Genomic DNA, 23,347 nt, shown 5'->3' on the forward strand with positions numbered 1-23,347 from the left:
CTCTGGGAGTTTCCAACTCTTTAGTGCTGTGTAGCTCCACTCAGAATCAAAATCAGGTTTAATATCACCGGCAGAGGTTGTGAAATTCGTTGTTTTGAGACAGCAATACATAATAAAAGCTATAAATTACACTAACTGTAAGTGCGTGCATGTGTATATGTATATATGTATGTGTTATGTTTTGTATATATAGTATATTATACATTATAGAGTGCTTATATAGAGTCCCTTTCATATGACACACCAAATCATCACTGGTGCAGCCATTTGACTTTAAAGGTCACATAATTAGTTAAGTGGAGATGACCGGCTGGAGTCAAGGTCTTTCAGTTGATTGTTGTAAAAATACACCTGTATCTGGAAGTTCTAACTGCTGGTGAGTCAGTATCCTGGCAAAAGACACTCCAGGCAACTCTTTGAAAAGTTTATTGAAAAGCACAAGTCAGGAGATGTATATAAGAAAATTTCCAAGTCCCTGAATGTCTCTTGGAGTATAGTTAAGTCGATCATCAAGAAATGGAAAGAATATGTCACAGCTGTAAATCTGGCTAGAGCAGGCCATCCTCAAAAACTGAGTGACCATGCAAGAAGGGGACTAGTGAGGGAGGTCACCAAGAGACCCATGACAACTCTGGAGGAGTTACAAGTTTCAGTGGCTGAGATGGGAAAGACGGCGCGTACAACAACTGTTGCCCGGGTGCTTCACCTGTCGCAGCTTTATGGGAGAGTGAGAAAGGGAAATACACTGTTGGGGGAAATAAACTCAAATGAATTCTTGGCTGGAGTTTTCCAGAAGGCATGTGGGAGACTGAAGTCAGCTGAAAGAAGATTCAATGGTTTGATGAAACCAAAATTGAGCTTTTTGGCCATCAGACTAAATGCTATGTTTGGCATAAACCAAGCACCGCACATCATCAAAAACACACCATCCCTACTGTGAAGCATGGTGGTGGCTGCATCATGTTGTGGGAATGCTTCACTGCAGTAGGCCCTGGAAGGCTTTTGGAGGTAGAGGAGAAAAGAATGCAACAAAATACAGGGAAATCCTGGAGGAAAACCTGATGCAGTCTGCAAGGGAACTGCATCTAGGGAAAAGACTTGGAAATTTTCTTGTATACATCTCCTGACGTGCTTTTCAAAAACACTTTCGCAGAGTTGGTTGGAGTGTTCTTTTGTCTTCAAGCCGTAGTTTTTGCCAGGATAGAACATAGAATAGTAAAGCATAGTACAGGCCCTTCAGCCCACAATGTTGTGCCGACCCTCAAACCCTGCCTCCCATATAACCCCCCACCTTAAATTCCTCCATATACCTGTCTAGTAGTCTCTTAAATTTCAATGGTGTATCTGCCTCCACCACTAACTCAGGTAGTGCATTTCACTCACCAACCACTCTCTGAGTAAAGAACCTTCCTCTAATATCCCCCTTGAACTTCCCACCCCTTACCTTAAAGCCATGTCCTCTTGTATTAAGCAGTGGTGCCCTGGGGAAGAGGCGCTGGCTATCCACTCTATCTATTCCTCTTATTATCTTGTACACCTCTATCATGTCTCCTCTCATCCTCCTCTCCAAAGAGTAAAGCCCTAGCTCCCTTAATCTCTGATCATAATGCATACTCCCTAAACCAGGCAGCATCCTGGTAAATCTCCTCTGTACCCTTTCCAATGCTTCCACATCCTTCCTATAGTGAGGCAACCAGAACTAGACACAATACTCCAAGTGTGGCCTAACCAGAGTTCTATAGAGCTGCATCATTACATCGCGACTCTTAAACTCTATCCCTCGACTTATGAAAGCTAACACCCCATAAGCTTTCTTAACTACCCTATCTACCTGTGAGGCAACTTTCAGGGATCTGTGGACATGTACCCCCAAATCCCTCTGCTCCTCCACACTACCAAGTATCCTGCCATTTACTTTGTACTCTGCCTTGGAGTTTGTCCTTCGAAAGTGTACCACCTCACACTTCTCCGGGTTGAACTCCATCTGCCACTTCTCAGCCCACTTCTGCATCCTATCAATGTCTCTCTGCAATCTTCGACAATCCTCTATACTACCTGCAACACCACCAACCTTTGTGTCGTCTGCAAACTTGCCAACCCACCCCTCTACCCCCACATCCAGGTCGTTAATAAAAATCACAAAAAGAGGTCCCAGAACAGATCCTTGTGGGACACCACTAGTCACAATCCTCCAATCTGAATGTACTCCCTCCACCACGACCCTCTGCCTTCTGCAGACAAGCTAATTCTGAATCCACCTGGCCAAACTTCCCTGGATCCCATGCCTTCTGACTTTCTGAATAAGCCTACCGTGTGGAACCTTGTCAAATGCCTTACTAAAATCCATATAGATCACATCTACTGCACTACCCTCATCTATATGCCTGGTCACCTCAAAGAACTCTATCAGGCTTGTTAGACACGATCTGCCCTTCACAAAGCCATGCTGACTGTCACTGATCAGACCATGATTCTCTAAATGCCCATAGATCCTATCTGTAAGAATCTTTTCCAACAGATTTCCCACCACAGACGTAAGGCTCACTGGTCTATAATTACCTGGACTATCCCTACTACCTTTTTTGAACAAGGGGACAACATTTCGCCTCCCTCCAATCCTCCGGTACCATTCCCGTGGATAATGAGGACATAAAGATCCTAGCCAGAGGCTCAGCAATCTCTTCCCTCGCCTCATGGAGCAGCCTGGGGAATATTCTGTCAGGCCCCGGGGACTTATCCGTCCTAATGTATTTTAACAACTCCAACACCTCCTCTCCCTTAATATCAACATGCTCCAGAACATCAACCTCACTCATATTGTCCTCACTATCATCAAGGTCCCTCTCATTGGTGAATACCAAGGAGAAGTATTCATTGAGGACCTCGCTCACTTCCACAGCCTCCAGGCACATCTTCCCACCTTAATCTCTAATGGGTCCTACCTTCACTCCTGTCATCCTTTTGTTCTTCACATAATTGAAGAATGCCGTGGGGTTTTCCTTTACCCTACTTGCCAAGACCTTCTCATGCCCCCTTCTTGCTCTTCTCAGCCCCTTCTTAAGCTCCTTTCTTGCTTCCCTATATTCCTCAATAGACCCATCTGATCCTTGCATCCTAAACCTCACGTATGCTGCCTTCTTCCACCTGACTAGATTTTCCACCTCACATGGTTCCTTCACCCTGCCATTCTTTATTTTCCTTACTGGGACAAATTTATCCCTAACATCCTGCAAGAGATCTCTAAACATCGACCACATGTCCATAGTACATTTCCTTGCAAAAACATCATCCCAATTCACACCCGCAAGTTCTAGCCTTGTAGCCTCATAATTTGCCCTTCCTCAATTAAAAATTTTCCTGTCCTCTCTGATTCTATTCTTTTCCATGATAATGCTAAAGGCCAGGGAGCGGTGGTCACTGTCTCCCAGATGTTCACCCACTGAGAGATCTGTGACCTGACCCGGTTCATTACCTAGTACTAGATCTAGACTGGCATTCCCCCTAGTTGGCCTGCCCACATACTGTGACCGGAATCCGTCCTGGACACACTTAACAAACTCTGCCCCATCTAAACCCTTGGAACTAATCAGGTGCCAATCAATATTAGGGAAGTTAAAGTCACCCATGATAACAACCCTGTTATTTTTGCACCTTTCCAAAATCTGCCTCCCAATCTGCTCCTCTGTATCTCTGCTGCTACTAGGGGGCCTATAGAATACCCCCAGTAGAGTAACTGATCTCTTCCTGTTCCTGACTTCCACCCATACTGACTCAAAAGAGGATCCTGCTACATTATCCACCCTTTTTGTAACTGTAATAGTATCCCTGACCAGTAATGCCTCCCCTTTTCCCCCCCTCTCTATCCCTTTTAAAGCACTGAAATCAGGGAATATTGAGAATCCGTTCCTGCCCTGGTGCCAGCCAAGTCTCTGTAATGACCACTACATCATAATTCCGTGTATGTATCCAAGCTCTCAGTTCATCCCCTTTGTTCCTGATGCTTCTTGCATTGAGGTACACACACTTCAGCCCTTCTGCCTTACTACCTTTACACTGTTTATTCTGCTTCTCTTTCCTCAAAGCCTTTCTATATGTTAGATCTGGCTTTACTCCATGCACTTCTTTCACTGCTCGATCGCTCTGGGTCCGATCCCCCTTGCAAATTAGTTTACTGACTCACTAGCAAGACAATGACCCGAAGCATAAAACCAAAGCTACACAGGAATGGCTTAAAAACAACAAAGTTAAAGTCCTGGAGTGACCAAGTCAGAGTGTTGTTCTCAATCCGATTGAGAATTTGTGGCTGGATTTGAAAGGGCTGTTCACTCAGGATCCCCATGCAATCTGTTAGAGCTTGAGCAGTTCTGTAAAGAAGAATGGGGAAAGATTGCAGTGTCCAGATGTGCAAAGATGATAGAGACCGATCCACGCTGAAGGCTGTAATTGCTGCCAAAGGTGCATCTAGTAAATACAATCAATTATTTTGTGTTTTATATTTGTAATTAATTTAGATCACTTTGTAAAGATCTGTTTTCACTTTGACATGAACATCTTTTTCTGTTGAACAGTGTCAAAAAAGCCAAATTAAATCCACTGTGATTGTGTTGTATGTGCGTGAGGCACATATACAGTATATGGATAGGGTCCCTGAGACCTTTGCACAGTACTGTGGTAATTTTATGCATTGTACTGCTGCCACAGAAAAAAACAAATTTCATGACACGTGAATGATGATAAACCTGATTCTGATGTGGGTCTCTATTGTGGACTGAGTGTGTGTGTATATGTGACTAAGATGTTTGCAAGTACTGTATATATACTGTATAAAAAAACAAAGTAAGTGCAAGAAAAAAAAATTGAGTTCGTACACATGGGTTCTTGCCCATTCAGAAATCTGATGGCAGAGGGGAATAAGCTGTTCCTAAAATGTTGAGTATGAGTATTCAGGCTCCTGTACCACCACCCTGATGGTAGCAATGAGAAGAGGGCATGTCCTGGGTGATGGGGTCCTCAATGATGGATGCCACCTTTGTGATGCATTGCTTTTTGAAGGTGTTCTCTGCTGGAGAGGCTAGTGCCCACAATGAAGCTGGCTGAGAGTGCAACTTTATGAATCTCTTTTTGATCCTGTGCAGTGTCCCCTCCGTACCACATGGTGATGCAACCAGTCAAACTGCTCTCCACTCTACCTCTATAGAAATCTGAGAGTATTTGCTGACTCAGTCCTAAATCTGCGCAAGCCACCTTGTCAGCTGAGCAGGCTGGGGAGAAACTGGGGGGGTGGGGAGTGGTCTGGGAAATGAGATACATCTTCAAAGACAATTTTGAAAGTATACTTTGTTTATATAGAGAATTTACAGGAAATGCAATGAGTCCACATCTTTAAAATTGTGCTATCAGACATTCAGATTTATCACAGTACCGTGTAAAGGTCAGGCACATGTATATACCTTGGGTGTCTTAAGACCTTGTACAGTACTGTATTTTGTCAATGTGGAGTGGAGAGAGTTCGTAAATCTGGTGGGAGTAAAGGATGTTGGGAATGGTGAAGGTGGAGTGCCATGGGAGGGGTTTGGCACAGGTGGCAGAGGAGGAGTGCCAGGGGCAGGGGGATGGTGGCGAGACCACAGACACACCTAGCCCGGAGACACCAGGTAAGGCCATTTGATTTCAAACAATTGGTCTATTGATCATTACAGAATGTCTCTCTGGTGCTTCCCACTCCCTCCCCTCTCCCTTCCCCTTTTCCCAACCATGATTCCCCTCTCCCTGTCCCCTTCCCACTCTCAGTCCTCAACAGAGACCCAGATCAGAATCAGGTTTATCATCACTCACATATGTCATGAAATTTTGTTGTTTTTTTGCAGCAGTAGTACAATGCAATAAATAAAATTGCATCAGTACTGTGCAAAATTCGTAGGCACCCTAACACACGCATTCACGCTTTCACATGGGAGTAGGCAGTTTAAATGGTTTTGGAAGTGCTGGAGGGCCTTTTCCTGTGTTGTACTTTCCTATGACTTTTTAAAAAAAGACACAACACATTCTGGCACCAACAGAGCATGCCCATGTTCAACCTCATGACAGGCTGCCTCTAGACCTCCAGTCCTTGGCCCAGACTGGCAGACATCAGGACTCTTAGCATGCATCAAGGTCTCTAATGCTTCCTCCGTAATCAATACTCCCATGAAGTGTTTGAGAGGCCATTACACCAGACTGTGACCATTTGCGGAAATATCCTAGATTAGGGGTTCCCAACCTGGGGTCCTCGGACCCCTGTATTGGTCCTTGGCATAAAAAAGGTTGGGAACCCCTGTCCTGGTCCATTGCCTTAACTGAAAGCTTTTTGCGGTGGCTGTACCAAGCTTCAGTGCGTTCCTCAGCACGTCCTGCTGCGCTCTGGAATGTTGCAGATGGCAGGAGTCCACTGGTCCAGGAAGACTGAGTTTCAGACAGGCCAAAGTGCATCTGTCACCGAGCTGATGTTTGTCTTGCTGTGTCCCCCTGAGGGACAGCCTGTTGATGCGGGTCCTCTTTGCAGTCCCCAGAGGTTTTGCATTGTTGCTCATTATTCTCCAATTGATTAATATAAAACCATAAGGTATTGGAGCAGAGTTAAGCCAATTGGCCCATCGGGTCTGCTCCAGCATTTTATCATGGCTGATCCGTTTCTCTCTCAGCCCCAATCTCCTGCTTTCTGTCCGTATCCATCCCTTCAGGCCCTGACTAATCAAGAATCTATCAGTCTGCCTTGGGTGGCATGGTAGCATAGTGGTTAGCACAACTACAGTACCAGTGACCCGGGTTCATTTCCCTCCGCTGTCTGTAAGGAGTTTATACATTCTCCCTGTGATCACGTGGGTTTCCTCCCACAGTCCAAAGACGTGCCAGTTGGGTTAATTGGGCATTGTAAATTGTCATGTGGTTAGACTAGGGTTACCTTGGGGGATTGCTGGGTGGCGTGGCTCGGCCTATTCTGTGCTGTACGTCGATAAATAAGGAAAACTAAATATACCCGATGACTATACCTCCACAGCAGCCCGTGGCAATAAATTGCACAGATGTACCACTCTCTGGCTAAATAAATTCCTCCTCATCTCTGTCCTAAAAGGACGTATCTCTATTCTGAGGCTGAGTCCTCTGGTCCTAGACTCCCCCACCATAGGAAACATCTCCGCATCCACTTTATCAATGGCCTTTCACCATTAGATAGGTTTCAATGTCAGCTCTCATCCTGAGTTCCATTGAGTACAGGCCCAAAGCTATCTAATGCTCCTCGTAAGACAATCCTTTCAATCCCGGAAGCAGCATGTTGGTCATCAGGATTATGAGGTTAGCTGAGACTACCAGTGGATCAATGTTATACTATTCCTCATTCTTCCTGAGATGCCCCATAAATACGAGGATGTTGCCAGGTCTGCAGGATCCGAGTTACAAGGAAAAATTGAATAGGTTAGGACTTTATTCCTTGGAATATAGAAGATTGAGAGGAAATGTAGAGGTATACAAAATTATGAAGGGTATAGATAGGGTAAATGCATGCAGGCTTTTTCTAAGCTTTCTGGGTGGGACTGTAACTAGAGGTCATGGGTTAAGGGTGAAAGGTGAAAAGTTTAAAGGGAACACGAGGGGATACTTCACTCAGAGAGCGGTGAGAGTGTGGAACAAGCTGCCAGCACAAGTGGTGGATGCAAACTTGATTTCAACATTGAAGAGAAGTACGTGGATGGTAGGGGTATGGAGGGCTATGGTCCGGTTTGGGTGCAGGTGGATGGCAGTAGGCAGTTTAAATGGTTCAGCATGGCCTTTTTCTTTGTTGTATGACTCTGTAGTGTTTCCCTCCACTGGCTCTATCTGCCCCCCTCTCTCCCCCACCCCCCCGCCCCCCGGCTCTCTTTGCCTCTTGCTCTTTGCCACCCGGGCTCGGCCTGTGCTGGGGCAATGCGTTCGGCTCAGGGAGAGGAACAGTGCGAAAGGGGAAGTTCACCCCTCCTGCCTGTTTAGTAATGTAGCCTCAGTGACAGGCTGGGAACTGTGTTGCATGAGCAGTTGAGAATTTTCTCCAGAGTGTTGCGTCATACCCTGTTAACACAGTGACAGCTGTAAGAGTGGACAGAGTGCAGCTGGTAGCAGCATGAACACCAGGATCACCAGACTCAAAAACAGTTACTTCCCGAAGCAGTGAGGCTGATCAACATCTCCACCCATTAACCCACCTCTCCACACCCCCAACACCACTACTTTATCATTTCCTGTCAGTCACCTTGCGGACAGCCATTCCTGTGCCTAGCTTCACTTTATGGACATGCAATTAATCTCTATATCTAAACAATCTTATGTGTTCTTTCCCTTGTGTTTCTTTTGTTCTGTGTTGACTCCAAAGTAACAATTATTTCATTCTCCTTTACACTTGTGTACTGGAAATGACATTAAGTAATTTTGAATCTGCATGTGGCAACAAATTACACAGATTCACCACTCTTTGGCCAGAGAAATTCCTCCTCATCTCGGTTCTAAATGGATGTCCCTCTATTCTGAGGCTGTGTCTTCCATCTTAGACTTCCCCACCATTGGAAACATCCTCTCCACATCCATGCTGTCAAGGCCTTTCAACATTTGATGGGTTTCAATGAGGTTACCCCTCATTCTTCTGAATTCCAGTGAATACAGGGCCAGAACCATCAAACGATGTTTGTTGGACAAGTCATTCAATCCTAGAATCATTTTCGTGAGTCTCCTTTCAACCCTCTCCCTAGTGCTTTTGCACAGTACTGTAGTATTTTTGTGTATTGCACTTCTGCTGTTGCAAAAAAAGAAACAAATTTCGTGACGTGATTGATGGTAAACTTGATTTTGATATGGATCTGTATTGTCGACTGAGTGTGGGAAGGAGGTTTGGGAAAAGGGGAAGGGAGAGGGGAGCACCAGAGACGGTCTGTGATGATCAATAAACCAATTGTTTAGAATCAAATGATGTTGCCTGGTGTCTCAGGGCTGGGTGTGTCTGTACCCACTCCACCCCCTGCCCTGGCACTCCTTTGCCACCTGTCCCACACCCTCCCACAGTGCTCTACCCTCACCATTCCCAACATCCTCTGCTCCCACCAGATTTACAGACCCACACTCCGCTCCACGTTGACAAATACGGTACTGTGTAAAAGTCCGAGGCACCCTGGCTATATATATGTGCCTCAGACTTCTGCACGGTACTCCAGACATTACAGTAGACCCATACACCAGGGATCACTATAGCACAGTACCGGCCCTTCAGTCTGCGATGTTGTGCCAAGCCTTTCATCTAGTCAAAGATCAATCAAAGCCTTCCTTCCCACATTGATTTCCATCTCCAGTACTTGTCTAAGAGTTCTTAAATGTCCCTAATGTATCTGTTTCTGCTGCCACCCTGCCAGTGCGTTCCACACACCCAACACTGTGTGCTTTTAAAAAAAAAACTACCTCTGACATCACCGTCTATACTTTCCACCAGTCACCTTAAAATTATGCTTCCTTGAATTAGCCATTTGTGCCCTGGGCAAACGTCTCTGGCTGTGCACAGATTTAGGACGACCAGCAAGAGACCCAGAAGGGACATAAACCTTTTGTCATCCTCATGGTGTTCTTGCAGACCCCAGCTAAAAGGGTAGTGGAAAAAGGGTTCAGTGATATCTTGAGGTCTTCCATTAGTCAGGGTTGACCATGGATTTAGCATCCTAACTGTTAACACGATATGCAGGCCAGGGCAGTGCGATGTGGGAAGCGAGCTGTTGCCCATACAGCAGGCTCCCCCTTTCCACACAGCTGATGAATCCAAAGGGACGGCAGAGCCTGATGAATTTTGGTACCAGTGACGTTGCAGGAATTGTCAGTCAGTGTTGAACTCGTCATAGAACTGCCTTCAGAACTTCGGCTCCGGATTTTTCCCCGGTGTTTACTTTTGAAGCCTTCCCCATGAGTGGGTATAGCCACAAGGCAGCGGAGGTTTGAGGTCAGAGTTTTCCTTCTGGGTAAGCTGCCGACCACGGCTGACAAGCCCTACCTGCCTGAAGCGACTGGTTTGAAGGCACCAGTAACCCGCCTTTACCCCTTCCCCTGTCGGTAGAAAGGGTTCTGCCGGGCTTAGTAGCTAAGTCACACATGAAGGCTAGGAGTTGGACGGTTGACAGAGGCTGTTTGAGGCACACACCAGTGAGAACATTTACTAGGTAGTGGCAAAGCATTCTGGGTGGAAAGTACATATGAACCTTGGGTCTGTCTTAAATCCTCACACAGGGTGACACTCATTGCCTTCTCTGGACTGCCGGACTGGGTAACAGCTCCTTCCCTCAGGCTGTGAGACTAATGAATACCCTGGCACCACCAAAGTCTCATCACTAGCACTGCAAGCTGTTTACTGCTTATCTGTGCTGTGCATTTTACATGCAATTTGAATTATATTTTATTAGTTCAAGGTTCAAAGTACATTTTATTATCATAGTACATATGTGTCACTATAAACAACCCTGCGATTCATTTTCCTGTGGGCATATTCAGCAAATCTATAGAATAGTGACTATAACAGGATCGATGAAAGATCAACCAGAGTGCAGAAGTCGACAAACTATGCAAATGCAAATATAAGTAAATAACAATAAATGATGAAGATAAGATGGTTCAATAGTTCCATTTACTATCAGAGAAATGTATGCAGTATACAACCAAAATTCTTGTTCTTCACAGAGATCCATGAAAAACAGTGTCCAAAGAATGAGTGACAGTAAAAATGTTAGAACCCCAAAGCCCCCTACTCCCCCTCCCACGCACAAACAGCAGCAAAGCATCAACCCTTCCCCACCTCCCACTTACTACAGCAAAAAGCATCAGCACACTCCACCAAGCAAGCAATAGCAAAGCTCCCACGAAAGACCATGATCTGCAGTACAACAAAAACTAATTATTCGCCTGACAATTTGACATACCGCAGGCTCTCTCTTCCTAATAAAGGGAAAGCGGTGTCCCCTTTCACAGCAAGAGGGGCGACATAACAAAATGTCTGCTGTATCACTTTTTTCCGAGTTCTCCGACTCTAGAATTGGCAACAAACTCTCCTCCACAAAAGCGAGAGAGCGTGCGAGCGACTCACCGAGTACATGGTCTCCTACAGCTGATCTGCTGTTCCCAGTGTTCAATTCTCTCCTGTGATGTTTCATTCAGTGGCACAGGCATTGAATCAGCTCATCCACAGGGCTGTGAAGCCTTGGAACCTCTCAGCCATGTCCCTGGGATTTTGAAAAGTGGCCAGTTGTGAACGCGCCCCCTCCCCCCCGCCCCCAGGAGTGGGTCCCATTACCGCGAAGAACCCAAGACTGGGTGTAACTCCAGGTCAGGGTCTCACAGGACAGAACATCCATCCATCCTGAAAAGGAAAAAGATGGGCATCAAAGGCAGAAATTAAGCTGTTTCTGCAAATGAACTGGAAGGAGTCGTTGTTAAGCATCATTGTAGCTCTGCCCTTAATGAGACAAAGAGTCCTTAAAGTGAGATAATTGGTTGTGGGAACATGGTGGGGCAAGTGAGTGTAGTTATCACCTTTTATTCAAGAGCCTGATGGTTGAGGGGTAATAAATGTTGTTGAACCTGGTGGTGCAAGTCCTGAGGCTCCTGTACCTCCTACCTGATGGCAGCAGCGAGAAGAGAACATGGCCAGGGTAGTGGTGGGGATCACTGACGATGGATAACACATTAAATGCTGGAGGAGTTCAGCAAGTCAGGCAGCATCTATGCAAATAAATAAACAGTTGATGTTTCGGGCCAAGAGCCTTCATCAGGACTGGAAAGGAAGAGGGAAGATACCAGACTAAGAAGGGGAGGGGGATAAGGACAAGCTAGAAGGTGATGGGTGAAGGCAGATGGTTGGGGACAGGAATGGAATAAGCTGGGAAGTGATGGGTGGAAAAGGTAAAGGAGGAGGAACCCCATAGGAGAGGAGAATGGACCATGTAAGAAAGGGAAGGAGGAAGGGTATAAGGGGAGTTGATAGGTATGTGAGGAGAAGAGGTTGAGGTCACAGTGGGGAATAGAAGAAGGGAGAGGGGGAAACAATTCCAGCATCTGCACAATCTCTTGTGTTTATAATTACATATCTATCAACCTCTGGTTTAAATATACCCAATGACCGCCTCCACAGCAAGCAATCTCTCAATTCATGGATTCCTGTCTGAAGGTGATTTTTGAAGTTGCACTGTTAATATCTTTAATAGCTTGTAACTTCAGTATGTGACCAAATACCACTAGAATTGAGCACGGGAGAATGCACCTCACAGTGCCAGCGAATGATCAGGGTTGAATTCCTGCTGCTGGGTGTAAGGAGTTTGTACGTTCTCTCTGTGACTGCCGGGGTTTCCTCTGTTACTCCAGTTACCCTTCCACATTCTGCTAGGGTTAGTCAATTCTGGGAATGCTACTTTGGCATCCGAAGCATGGCGACACTTGCGATCTGCCCTCAGTGCATTTGTGGTCTGTATTGGTCGTTGAAGCCAAAGACGTATTTCACAGTGTTTCAATGTACATTCAAGGTCCATTCTTCTACAGACGGTCTTGAAGCAAAAAAAAAGCACCATGGAAGCTGTTCCAAAAAAAAAAGTCAACTCCCTGCCACATGCACAAAAAATAACAAATGCAGGTTTCCCCTGCCATCCGAAGGTAGAGCGTTCCTATGAAATGGTTCGTAAGCCAGAATGTCGTAAAGTGAAGAAACAATTACCATTTATTTATATGGGAAAATTTTGTGAGCGTTCACAGACCCAAAAATAACCTACCAAATCATGCCAAATAACACATAAACCTAAAATAACAGTAATATATAGTAAAAGCAGGAATGATATGATAAATACATAGCCTATATAAAGTAGAAATACTTTTCCACAATCATTGCCTGAACTGTTCTCCATAGTGAAAATCTCACGAAAGCGCTGTTGGCAAAAACATGGCGCAAGCGCTCTCCAGTAACCTAAGCTACGAAGCTGCCAAATTATACCAAACAACACATAAAATACACAGCCTATATAAAGTAGAAATAGTGTATGTACAGTGTAGTATCACTTATGGGAATTGGGAAGACAGCGCAGAGCACACTGATGATGATAGTATGTTAGACTGAGTCGTTGGAGTTTGGGGCGGTACAGTAGCCCCCACCCTCCAGGCAGCGAACCGATACTGATCCGCGAAGCAAGCAGGGGTGCAGCGGTAGCCGGGAGGCACACAGCACATCTTTAAGAAAAAAGCCGAAATAAACATGCTAATTAATTAGGTGCTGCCCGGCACGTAATTGTCGGCCCAGATCAGAAGCGATTGCCAATTGCATCGCCTCTGATCTGGGCTAACATTTACGTGCCGGGCGGCACCTAATTAATTAGCATGTTTATTTCGGCTTTTTTCTTAAAGATGTGCTGTGTGCCTCCCGGCTACTGCTGCATTCTCCATGAATCGGTATCTGCGGCCTGGGGGTTGTGGTGGTGGGACACTAGGGTGTCATCTCATCGTTGTCTGTTTCCGTGAGGGTTGGCAGGTCATCATCTCCTATCTCTGCCTGCCTCGATGTCGAAGGTCGAGGTTTGTCATCTGCTGTGGCTGATGTGGAAGGCTTGCTTGACTGCTTAGCCTCGCGCATTTTTAGATCATAGAATTCTTTGAAAGGACTCAAGCCATCTTGCAAATACTGTATGCCCTAAACCGACGTACCCTTTCAAAATTAAAGTCGTACTTTATCTTTACTCATTCCGTTTCAATTGTTATCCTTTCCTCTTCCAACTGCACCAGCTCTTCATATGTCAGTTCTTGGTCATGGGATGCCAAAACCTCTTCAACATCATCTTCGTCAACTTCCACAAGCCAAACTCACCTTGTCCTTACTTCGTTCACCATGATTAAAACACTTAATTATGTCTAGTTTTACACTAAGTGTAACACCCTTACAAGCTCTTTTAGGCTTTTCTGGTACCTTAGAACTCATCTTGCAAACAGCTGCTCACAGGCACGTGTTTAAGCAATGCTGGCGAGAATGCTGTTCCGAATCCGTGAGAGACTGTCACACACAGACAACTTCCCTCTTTAAAAATGAAATAATTAAGAAGTCCATTGCCCATTTGTTCTGGATATACCGCCACATTCCGAATGTTTGCCGAAACAAATCTCCTACTCCCAGCTTAAAGAAGGCAAACATAAAAGAGGCAGACAACAGAAGAGATTCAAAGACGTCTTAAAAGCCAACATGAAGAAATGTTACATCAACATCAACAATTGGGAAACTAATGCCAAGGACAGGAAACTCTGGCAAGCCATCATCCGAGAAGGAACAGCAACTTTCAAAGCCAACAGATGTGCAGAATTAGAAGAAAAGAGAAGAAAATGGAAAGAGAGGCAGCAACAACCAAAGCCCGATCTGCCATCTGGAACTACCTGTCCTGAATGCGGAAGAACTTTCAAAGCCAAGATTGGACTCATAAGCCACTTGAGAGCCCATAAGTAGATCAACAGAACGAAGACCATCATCCTCAACCTCGAGGGATAGCCAAGACGACGACAACTGCCACGTTGATATAAATTGATTCTTATTTGATTTGACAATTGGCATCAAGATCAGTACAATATTGTGGGACGGATGGCCTGTCTGGTGCTGCACTATTCCATTTTAATTTCTTTAGCGATACGGTGCGGAACAGGCCTTTATGACCTAATGAGCCGCAAAAGCCACTTATTTAACCCTAGGCTAATCACAGGACAATTTACAATGACCAATTGACTGACTAACCAGTACATCTTTGGATTGTGGGAGGAAAGCGAAGCACCTGGAGGAAACTCATACATTCCATAGGGATGACTTAGAGAACACCCACACGCACATGGGAAGGAACATACAAACATTCTTACAGAGGACGTCAGAATTGAACTCCAATCTCTGACGCCCCAAGCTGAAATAATGTGCTAACCATGGCAATTTATTGATGCAGAGGGAAACGTCAGGAATTCCAGAAAGTTATACATATGCGCGCACGTACACACACACACACACACACACACACACACACACACACACACACACCCCACCCTACCAGGTGCTCTGATCCCAGCATGGGTGAGTGCAAAGTGCAGAATGATGGGTAGATCTTGCAGCTGCTTGCACAGTTATGATCTGAGCTGTGCAGCCTGCCAGCTCTGACAGGAAATGATAAAGTAGTTGTGGTTGGGGGTGGTTTAGTGGGTGTAGGTGTTGATCAGCCTTGCTGCTTGAGAAAAGTAATTCTTGTTGAGTCTGATATTCCTGGCGTGGATGCTACATAGCTTCCTCCCTCATGAATAGGGTGGATGGGATCCTTCATGATGTTACTGGCCCTTTTCTGGCACCTTTCTGTATCTATGTCTATAGATGCTGCCTGACCTGCTGAGTTTCTCCAGTATTTTGTGTGTGTTGCTGAAGAATTCTGTTTACCTGACCACTTCACTGGACTCAGCAACCCCAGTGATTAAGGACTTCCATAGTCCTCTGGACAAGGACAGTTTTGAGGTGTTCGGATACAAGATTGCCACCCATCTAGAGTTGAGTCCGCTACAACAGGAAAAAGCCTGTGACCATTCACCTGATATACCATATGCCCTTCATGATTTTATACCCCTGTACGAGGTGACCTTTCAGCCTCCTAAGCTGCAGATAACTAAATCCCAACCTGTCCAGTCTCTCCTTAATTCAAGCCCTCTTCTGCTGGTGACATCCTTGTGAACCTTCTCTGTGCCATCTTCTGCTTAATCACATCCCTCCTGTTCAAGATTATTTAATGACATTTCCAGTACACAAGTGTAAAGGAGAACAAAACAATCGTTACTCTGGATCCGATGGAGCACAAAAAAGAAACAGAATAAGATCATTAACTTCTGGTATCTTGTTTCCCTCCCCCTTCTGTTTTTGTTCACCATTCTCACCCCTTCTCATCTGCCCATCATACTCCTTCCCTTTTTCCCATGGTCCATTCTCCTCACCTATTGGATTTCTCCCACAGTCCTCTTTACCTTTTCCACCTATCATCTCCCACCTTCTTCATCCCCCCTCCCCCACCCAATATTAAAAGTGTGCCCCAGTATCGCTGGTGTGGAGTCCTTGATGATTCAAGATTGCTTAATAGAGAGTGCAATAATTGTTACTCTAGATCTGATGCAAAACACAATAACGTAACACAATAATAATAAACCACAAATATGTGACTAAAGATTGTATTTAGTAACAGACGCACTCGGGAGGGAAATGCCTCGTTCAAAAGTTCACAATGCAGGGAATGAAGGTTAAAGGAGATTCACAAATATGATTCCAGTAGTAAAGGCTCGTCGTATGAGGAGCGTTTGATGGCTCTGGGCCTATACTCACTGGAATTCAGAAGAATGAGGGATGACCTCAATGAAACCTATTGAATGTTGAGAGGGCTCAACAGAGTGGATGTGGAGAAGATGTTTCCTATCATGGGAGAGTCTAAGGCTAGAGGACGCGGCCTCAGAATAGAGGGACGCCCCTTTAGAACGGAGATGAGGAGGAATTTCTTTAGCCAATGGGGTGGTGAGACAGTGGAATCCATTGTCACAGGTGGCTGTGAAGGCCAAGTCATTGGGTAGATTTAAGGCAGAGGTTGATAAATTCTTGATTAGTCAGGACTTGAAGGGGTATGGGGAGAAGGCATGAGATTGGGGCTGAGCGGAAAAATGGATCAGCTGTGATAAAATGGCAGAGCAAATTCGATGGGCCGAATATCCTAATTCTGCTCCTATATCCTATGGTCTTATGGAAATAGTGATGCTCCAGTAAAATGTTAATAAATCACTGGAATGAGTGCCGTGGTAAGTAGAAAGGATACAATTCTGTCCAAACATGATTTCCAGCTCTTGAAGGAGAATCAAAAACCCAGAATGGTGAAGTTTTCAACAAGTTGTCAGCCAGTCAAGTTAATTCCGCGATTTACCTCAATGCCGTCTCCCAGAAATGGCTCGACGCAGTGGGTTGGTTACATTTCCTAACGGTGTAGGATGGACCGTATTTAACTAGTTGTTAGATGTCACAGAGTCATAGAAAAATGCAGTACAGAAAAAGGCCTTTCAGCCCTCCTAGTCCATGCGGAAACCATTTAAGCTCCTGTCGATCGACCTGCACCAGGACCATAGCCCTCCATACCCCTACCATCCATGCACCAAACTTCTCTTAAACGTTGAAATCAAGCTCACATGCCCCACTTGCGCAGGCAGCTCATTCCACACTGACCACCCTCTGAGTAAAGAAGTTTCCCCTCATGTTCCCCTTCAACTTTTCACCTTTCACCCTTTACCCATGGCCTCTAGTTGTAGTTCCACCTAACCTCAGTGGAGAAAGCCTGCTTGCTTTTACCCTATCTCTACCCCATATAATTTTGTACGTATCTATCAAATCTCCTCTTGTCTTCTATGTTCTAAGGTAAAAAGTCCTAACCTATTCAGTCTTTCCTTATAACTCAGGTCCTCCAGACCCGGCAACATCCTTGTAAGTTTTCTCTGTACTCTTCCAACCTTATTTACATCTTTCCTGTAGGTAGGTGACCAAAACTGCACACAGTGGTCCAATTTAAGCCTCCCCAACGCCTTATACAGTTTCAACATAACATCCCATCACTTGTACTCAGTGCTTTGATTTATGAATGTCAATGTGTCAGAAACTTTCCCCATCTCCCTGTGATGCCACTTTCAATGAATTATGGACCTGTATTCCCTGATCCCTTTGTTCTACTGCACTCCTCAGTGCCCTACTGTTCACTGTGTAAGAACTACCCTGGTTAGTCCTCCCAGAGTGCAACAGGTCACACTTGGTCTGCATTAAATTTCATCTGCCATTTTTCAGCCCATTTTTCCATCTGGTCCAGATCCCGCTGCAAGCCATGATAGTCTTCGCTGTCCGCCTTACCCCCAGTCTTGGTGTCATCCACAAATTTGCTGATCCAGTCAACCACATTATCATCCAGGTCATTGACATAGATGACAAACAACAACAGACAATGTTTTGTAATTAAATCTGTTTTCCATTCAAAACCAGCAAATAAAAAGCTGAGCATATTTGGAATTTAATATTGGGCAGATGTTAATACATGTTATGAGCTGCAGCCAAGTGTAATGATGAAATGAATATATTGAACAAAAATTCCCTTTCTGTAAGCTTGGAAGTTTAATTAAAACTTCTCATTTTATAGAAACGAAAGAAGAACTGGAGGAGCTAACACTCTCGATCAAGGCAACAGCGAACAAAGTTCGAAATAAGCTAAAAGGTAAGAGTTTTTACACAGCCATCTTGTAGGCTGGTCTCTCTGACAGAATTACAGAATAGTTGGTGTGAACAAGGCCATTCAGCCCTTTAAAGTCTGTACTGGCGCTAAGAGCACTCAGCAGTTCCCGTTCCCCCACCTTCAATTTCCCTACCAATTCTTTCTTGCCCAACTCTCTGTAATGTATTCTAGATCCTAACCACTTGCTGAGTGCTTTAATGAAAAAAAAGCTTCTTGCAAAATGTTTGGTTTCTTGCCAATGATCTTCAATGCAACCTGATAGCATGAACATTGATTTCTCCATTGTCCGGTAATTCTCCCTTCCTCCTCCTTCAGTTCCCTGGTTTGGCCTCTTACCTCTTCTCCTCACCTGCCTAACACCTCCCCCTGGTGCTCTTCCACCTCCCCTTTCTTGCATGGTTCACTCTCCACTCCTATCGGATTCCCCTTTCTACAGCCCTTGACCTTTTCCACCTATCTCCTCCCAGCTTCTTACTTCATCCCAGCTCTTTCTCCCCCCTCCCCTTCCCCCAACCTGGCTTCATCTATCGCCTAGTTTGTCCTCCTTCCCCTCTCCACCCTCTTATTCTAGCATCTTCCCCCTTCCTTTTCAGTCCTGATGAAGGGTCTTGGCCAGAATCATCAACTGTTTATTCCTTTCCATTGATACTGCCTGACCTGCTGAGTCCCTCCAACATTTTGTGTCAGGTACTTAATCAGTTGGGGCATCTACGGTCATGGGTTGAAGGCTGGAAATTGAGGCTGAGAGGGAAAATAAATCAGCCACAATGAAGACTTGATGGGCTGGATGGCCTAGTTTTACTCCTATGCCTTCTGGTCCAAAATCAACAGGACTACCTACTGACTGAAACTCACACCTCATCAGGGCGTTACTGCTTCTCGATAAGCCTGGGTCATCACATGTCCTGAGTTCAAGCACAGGCAGACTCACCACCAGGCTTCTGTATCCAGTCATCCAGTCCAAACTCGTGTGTTGATCTTCATTTTGTGTCTTCTGTGTCTTGATGCCTCTGGCAATGGATACAGTTTCTCTACATTTACATCCTTAAACCTTTACATCCCCTCCTAACCTCCCCATACAACCCCACCTTCTCCATTCTGTCCAGCAAACTAAGATCCCTCATCCCTGAAAACCATTTTACTAAATCACTTCTGTAGCTTCTTCAGATCTGTCTCAGCTCCCCACTGCACTTCCCACTTGCACCCCTTCATCATAGGCACTGGCCTCTCCAGCATCAAGGATACAGTATATTCAAGATGCAGTGCCTTACTAAGCCTAACTTGTGCATCTTTTGGACTGTGGAGGAAACCAGAGCACCTGTCGGAAACCCATATAATCGTGGGGAGAATGTATAAACTCCTTACAGACAGCAGTGGGAATTGAACCCCGATCGCTAGCACAGTGAAGTATTATACTACCCACTACCCTACCATTAATATTTGGAATGTTGACTGTCTCTCACAACAGATTTATAGGTTAATAGATGTGAGGAAATTTGCCTTCAATAATCCATCTGTTCTCAGCCGTTGCCACAACATTTGGTTCATCCTCATTTGAACAACATTCATTTATGTAGCTCTCAGTTCACTACTGACTCGGGCTGAAGTATTTGTATAGAGGAGTCTGTGTTTTGTACATTTACCACAGTGTTATACAGAGGATGCTGGGACTGACTACTGATGGTCAGGTCCGTCTCATGCTCAGAGGTTGGTGAGGTTGCCTTTGGCAGTTTCTTCCATCTGGTGTGGAGGGTCCTCTGCACAGGATTGGGAAAACATAGAAACATAGGAAATAGGTGCAGGAGTAGGCCATTCGGCCCTTCGAGCCTGCACCACCATTTATTATGATCATGGCTGATCATCCAACTCAGAACCCTGCACCAGCCTTCCCTCCATACCCCCTGATCCCCGTAGCCACAAGGGCCATATCTAACTCCCTCTTAAATATAGCCAATGAACTGGCCTCAACTGTTTCCTGTGGCAGAGAATTCCACAGATTCACCACTCTCTGTGTGAAGAAGTTTTTCCTAATCTCGGTCCTAAAAGGCTTCCCCTTTATCCTCAAACTGTGACCCCTCGTTCTGGACTTCCCCAACATCGGGAACAATCTTCCTGCATCTAGCCTGTCCAATCCCTTTAGGATTTTATACGTTTCAATCAGAAAAGCTGCAGAAAGTGGTAAACTCTGCCAGCACCAGCCTTCCCAGCATCGAGGATGTCCTTAAAGGGCGATACCTCAAAAAGGCGGCCCCCATCACCCAGGACATGCCCTCTTCTCATTGCCACCATCAGGAAGGAGGTACAGAAGCCTGAACACATACACTCAATGATTCAGGAACAGCTTCTTCTCTACCACCATCCAATTTCTGAATACAAAATGAACCCGTAAGCACTACCTTAACATTCTTGTTTTTCGCACTGCTTAATTTATAAGCGGTGTGTCTGTACCGGTGATGCAGTGGTATCCGCAACCGGACATAAGAACACGATGGCCTGGGTTCGAATCCGGCCGGCTCTTTACACATTGTCCATCTGTGCTGGGTTGAGCATCGAGCTCACAACTCAGCCATGCAAAACAGACGAAACTAAAGAAACGGTAAGGTTGCACCCCAATGCACCAAACAAGCTGCAGGGAGGAACTTTACCATATTAGAAAAAATTATAAATTACAATAAGCTATGTGTATTTTAAATTATATTTTATAGTTTTGAATGTATTTTATGTATTGCAATGTACTACTGCCACAACACAACATTTCACAACATATCCCAGTGATACTGAACCTGATTCTGATATTTAGAACAGAGACCAGTTAACCTATTTCTAATCTCTTTAGCTTCCCAGCATCAAAGTCCCTTTAACTGCAAATGAATAGTCCTGCTCTTGATCTCTGGTGACTTTGTTGACAGTTCTTTCTGTCTACATCACAGTCTCACCTCATGTGGAGTGAAGCTACCTCTGTTTAGGAACGCATCCATCGTTCCTCTCCCTTGTGGTTACGTAATCAGTTGGGGTATTGACTCACACACAAACTCTAGATTAGACTGTAGCTTTTTGTGGTTTTCCACTTGTCACTGATACCTCCTCGCTGATGTTCAAGTTTAATTATCATTTGATCACACACATGTATGCGGTCAAATGAAGCAGTGTTCCTCTGGGGCCGAGGTGCAAAACGCAGTATCAACTGTCACACACAGCACAAGGCATGTATACTACATACGGTAATGTGCAGAGGTCTCAGGTAAAGATATAAAGCTAGGGTGCCTGACTTTTGCCCAGTACTGTAGTAATTTTATGTACTGCATTGTACTGCTGCTGCCAAAAAAAAAACAAATTTCATGACATGTGAGTGATGATAAACCTGATTCTGATCTGGGTCTCTATTGCGGACTGAGAATGGGAAGGAGGCAGGGAGAAGGGGGATCATGGTTGGGAAAAGGGGAAGGGAGAGGGAAGCACTAGAGTGACATTCTGTAATGATTAGTAAACCAATTGTTTGGAATCGAATGACCTTGTCTGGTGTCTCAGGGCTGGGTGTGTCTGTGCACTACCCACCGCCCCTCTCCCGCCCTGGCACTCCTCTGACACCTGTCCCACACCCCTCCTATGGCACTCCACCCTCCCCATTCCCGACATCCTTTGCTCCTGCCAGATTTACAAACTCGCTCTCCGCTCTACATTGACAAATATAGTACAGTGTAAAAGTCTTGGCACCCTAGCAATATACGTGTGCCTGAGACTTTTGCACATTGCTTGTAAGATAGCAGTAAACATCCAGTCACACAAAATAATATAATATAGCCCAAGACCCTGACTGATGGTGCATGGATATTGTTGGCAAGAAGAAACCCATAGCAGTCTGCAGATGAAGGCAATCCAGCTTGTCTTCCACTAAGCGAACACTGGAGGCCAGCACCGACAGAAGGCACAGCGTGTCTGCCCTCTCCCGTACTGTCTCCAGTGCACAACTCAGCACGGACTCCACGTCTGCCCTCTCCCGTACTGTCTCCAGTACACAACTGAGCACGGACTCAATGTCTGCCCTCTCCCGTACTGTCTCCAGTACACAACTGAGCACGGACTCAATGTCTGCCCTCTCCCGTACTGTCTCCAGTACACAACTCAGCACGGACTCCATGTCTGCCCTCTCCCGTACTGTCTCCAGTACACAACTGAGCACGGACTCCATGTCTGCCCTCTCCCGTACTGTCTCCAGTACACAACTGAGCATGGACTCCATGTCTGCCCTCTCCTGTACTGTCTCCAGTGCCCAACTCAGCACGGACTCCATGTCTGCCCGCTCCCGTACTGTCTCCAGTGCCCAACTCAGCACGGACTCCATGTCTGCCCTCTCCCGTACTGTCTCCAGTGCACAACTCAGAACAGACTCCATGTCTGCTCTCTCCCGTACTGTCTCCAGTGCCGAACTCAGCACGGACTCCATGTCTGCCCGCTCCCGTACTGTCTCCAGTGCCCAACTCAGCACGGACTCCATGTCTGCCCGCTCCCGTACTGTCTCCAGTGCCCAACTCAGCACGGACTCCATGTCTGCCCTCTCCTGTACTGTCTCCAGTGCCCAACTCAGCACGGACTCCATGTCTGCCCTCTCCCGTACTGTCTCCAGTGCACAACTCAGAACAGACTCCATGTCTGCTCTCTCCCGTACTGTCTCCAGTGCCCAACTCAGCACGGACTCCATGTCTGCCCTCTCCTGTACTGTCTCCAGTGCACAACTCAGCACGGACTCCATGTCTGCCCTCTCCTGTACTGTCTCCAGTGCCCAACTCAGCACGGACTCCATGTCTGCTCTCTCCTGTACTGTCTCCAGTGCCGAACTCAGCACGGACTCCATGTCTGCCCGCTCCCGTACTGTCTCCAGTGCCCAACTCAGCACGGACTCCATGTCTGCCCGCTCCCGTACTGTCTCCAGTGCCCAACTCAGCACGGACTCCATGTCTGCCCTCTCCTGTACTGTCTCCAGTGCCCAACTCAGCACGGACTCCATGTCTGCCCACTCCCGTACTGTC

The 23,347-nt window shown here is 45.8% G+C and overlaps 1 protein-coding gene across 3 annotated transcripts in view; it reads left to right on the top strand.

Moving 5' to 3' along the window:
* The window catches only part of stx2b (syntaxin 2b), an 87,043-nt gene that overhangs the window by 20,748 nt on the left and 42,948 nt on the right, over positions 1–23,347 (top strand). For all 3 annotated transcript variants that reach the window (XM_063074052.1, XM_063074053.1, XM_063074054.1), the window contains one exon: positions 18,228–18,302. In XM_063074052.1, the coding sequence (XP_062930122.1) occupies positions 18,228–18,302 (75 nt within the window). The remainder of the gene's footprint in view (positions 1–18,227; positions 18,303–23,347) is intronic.

Source organism: Mobula hypostoma, chromosome 21, assembly GCF_963921235.1.
Source record: "Mobula hypostoma chromosome 21, sMobHyp1.1, whole genome shotgun sequence".
Classification (NCBI taxonomy): domain Eukaryota; kingdom Metazoa; phylum Chordata; class Chondrichthyes; order Myliobatiformes; family Myliobatidae; genus Mobula; species Mobula hypostoma.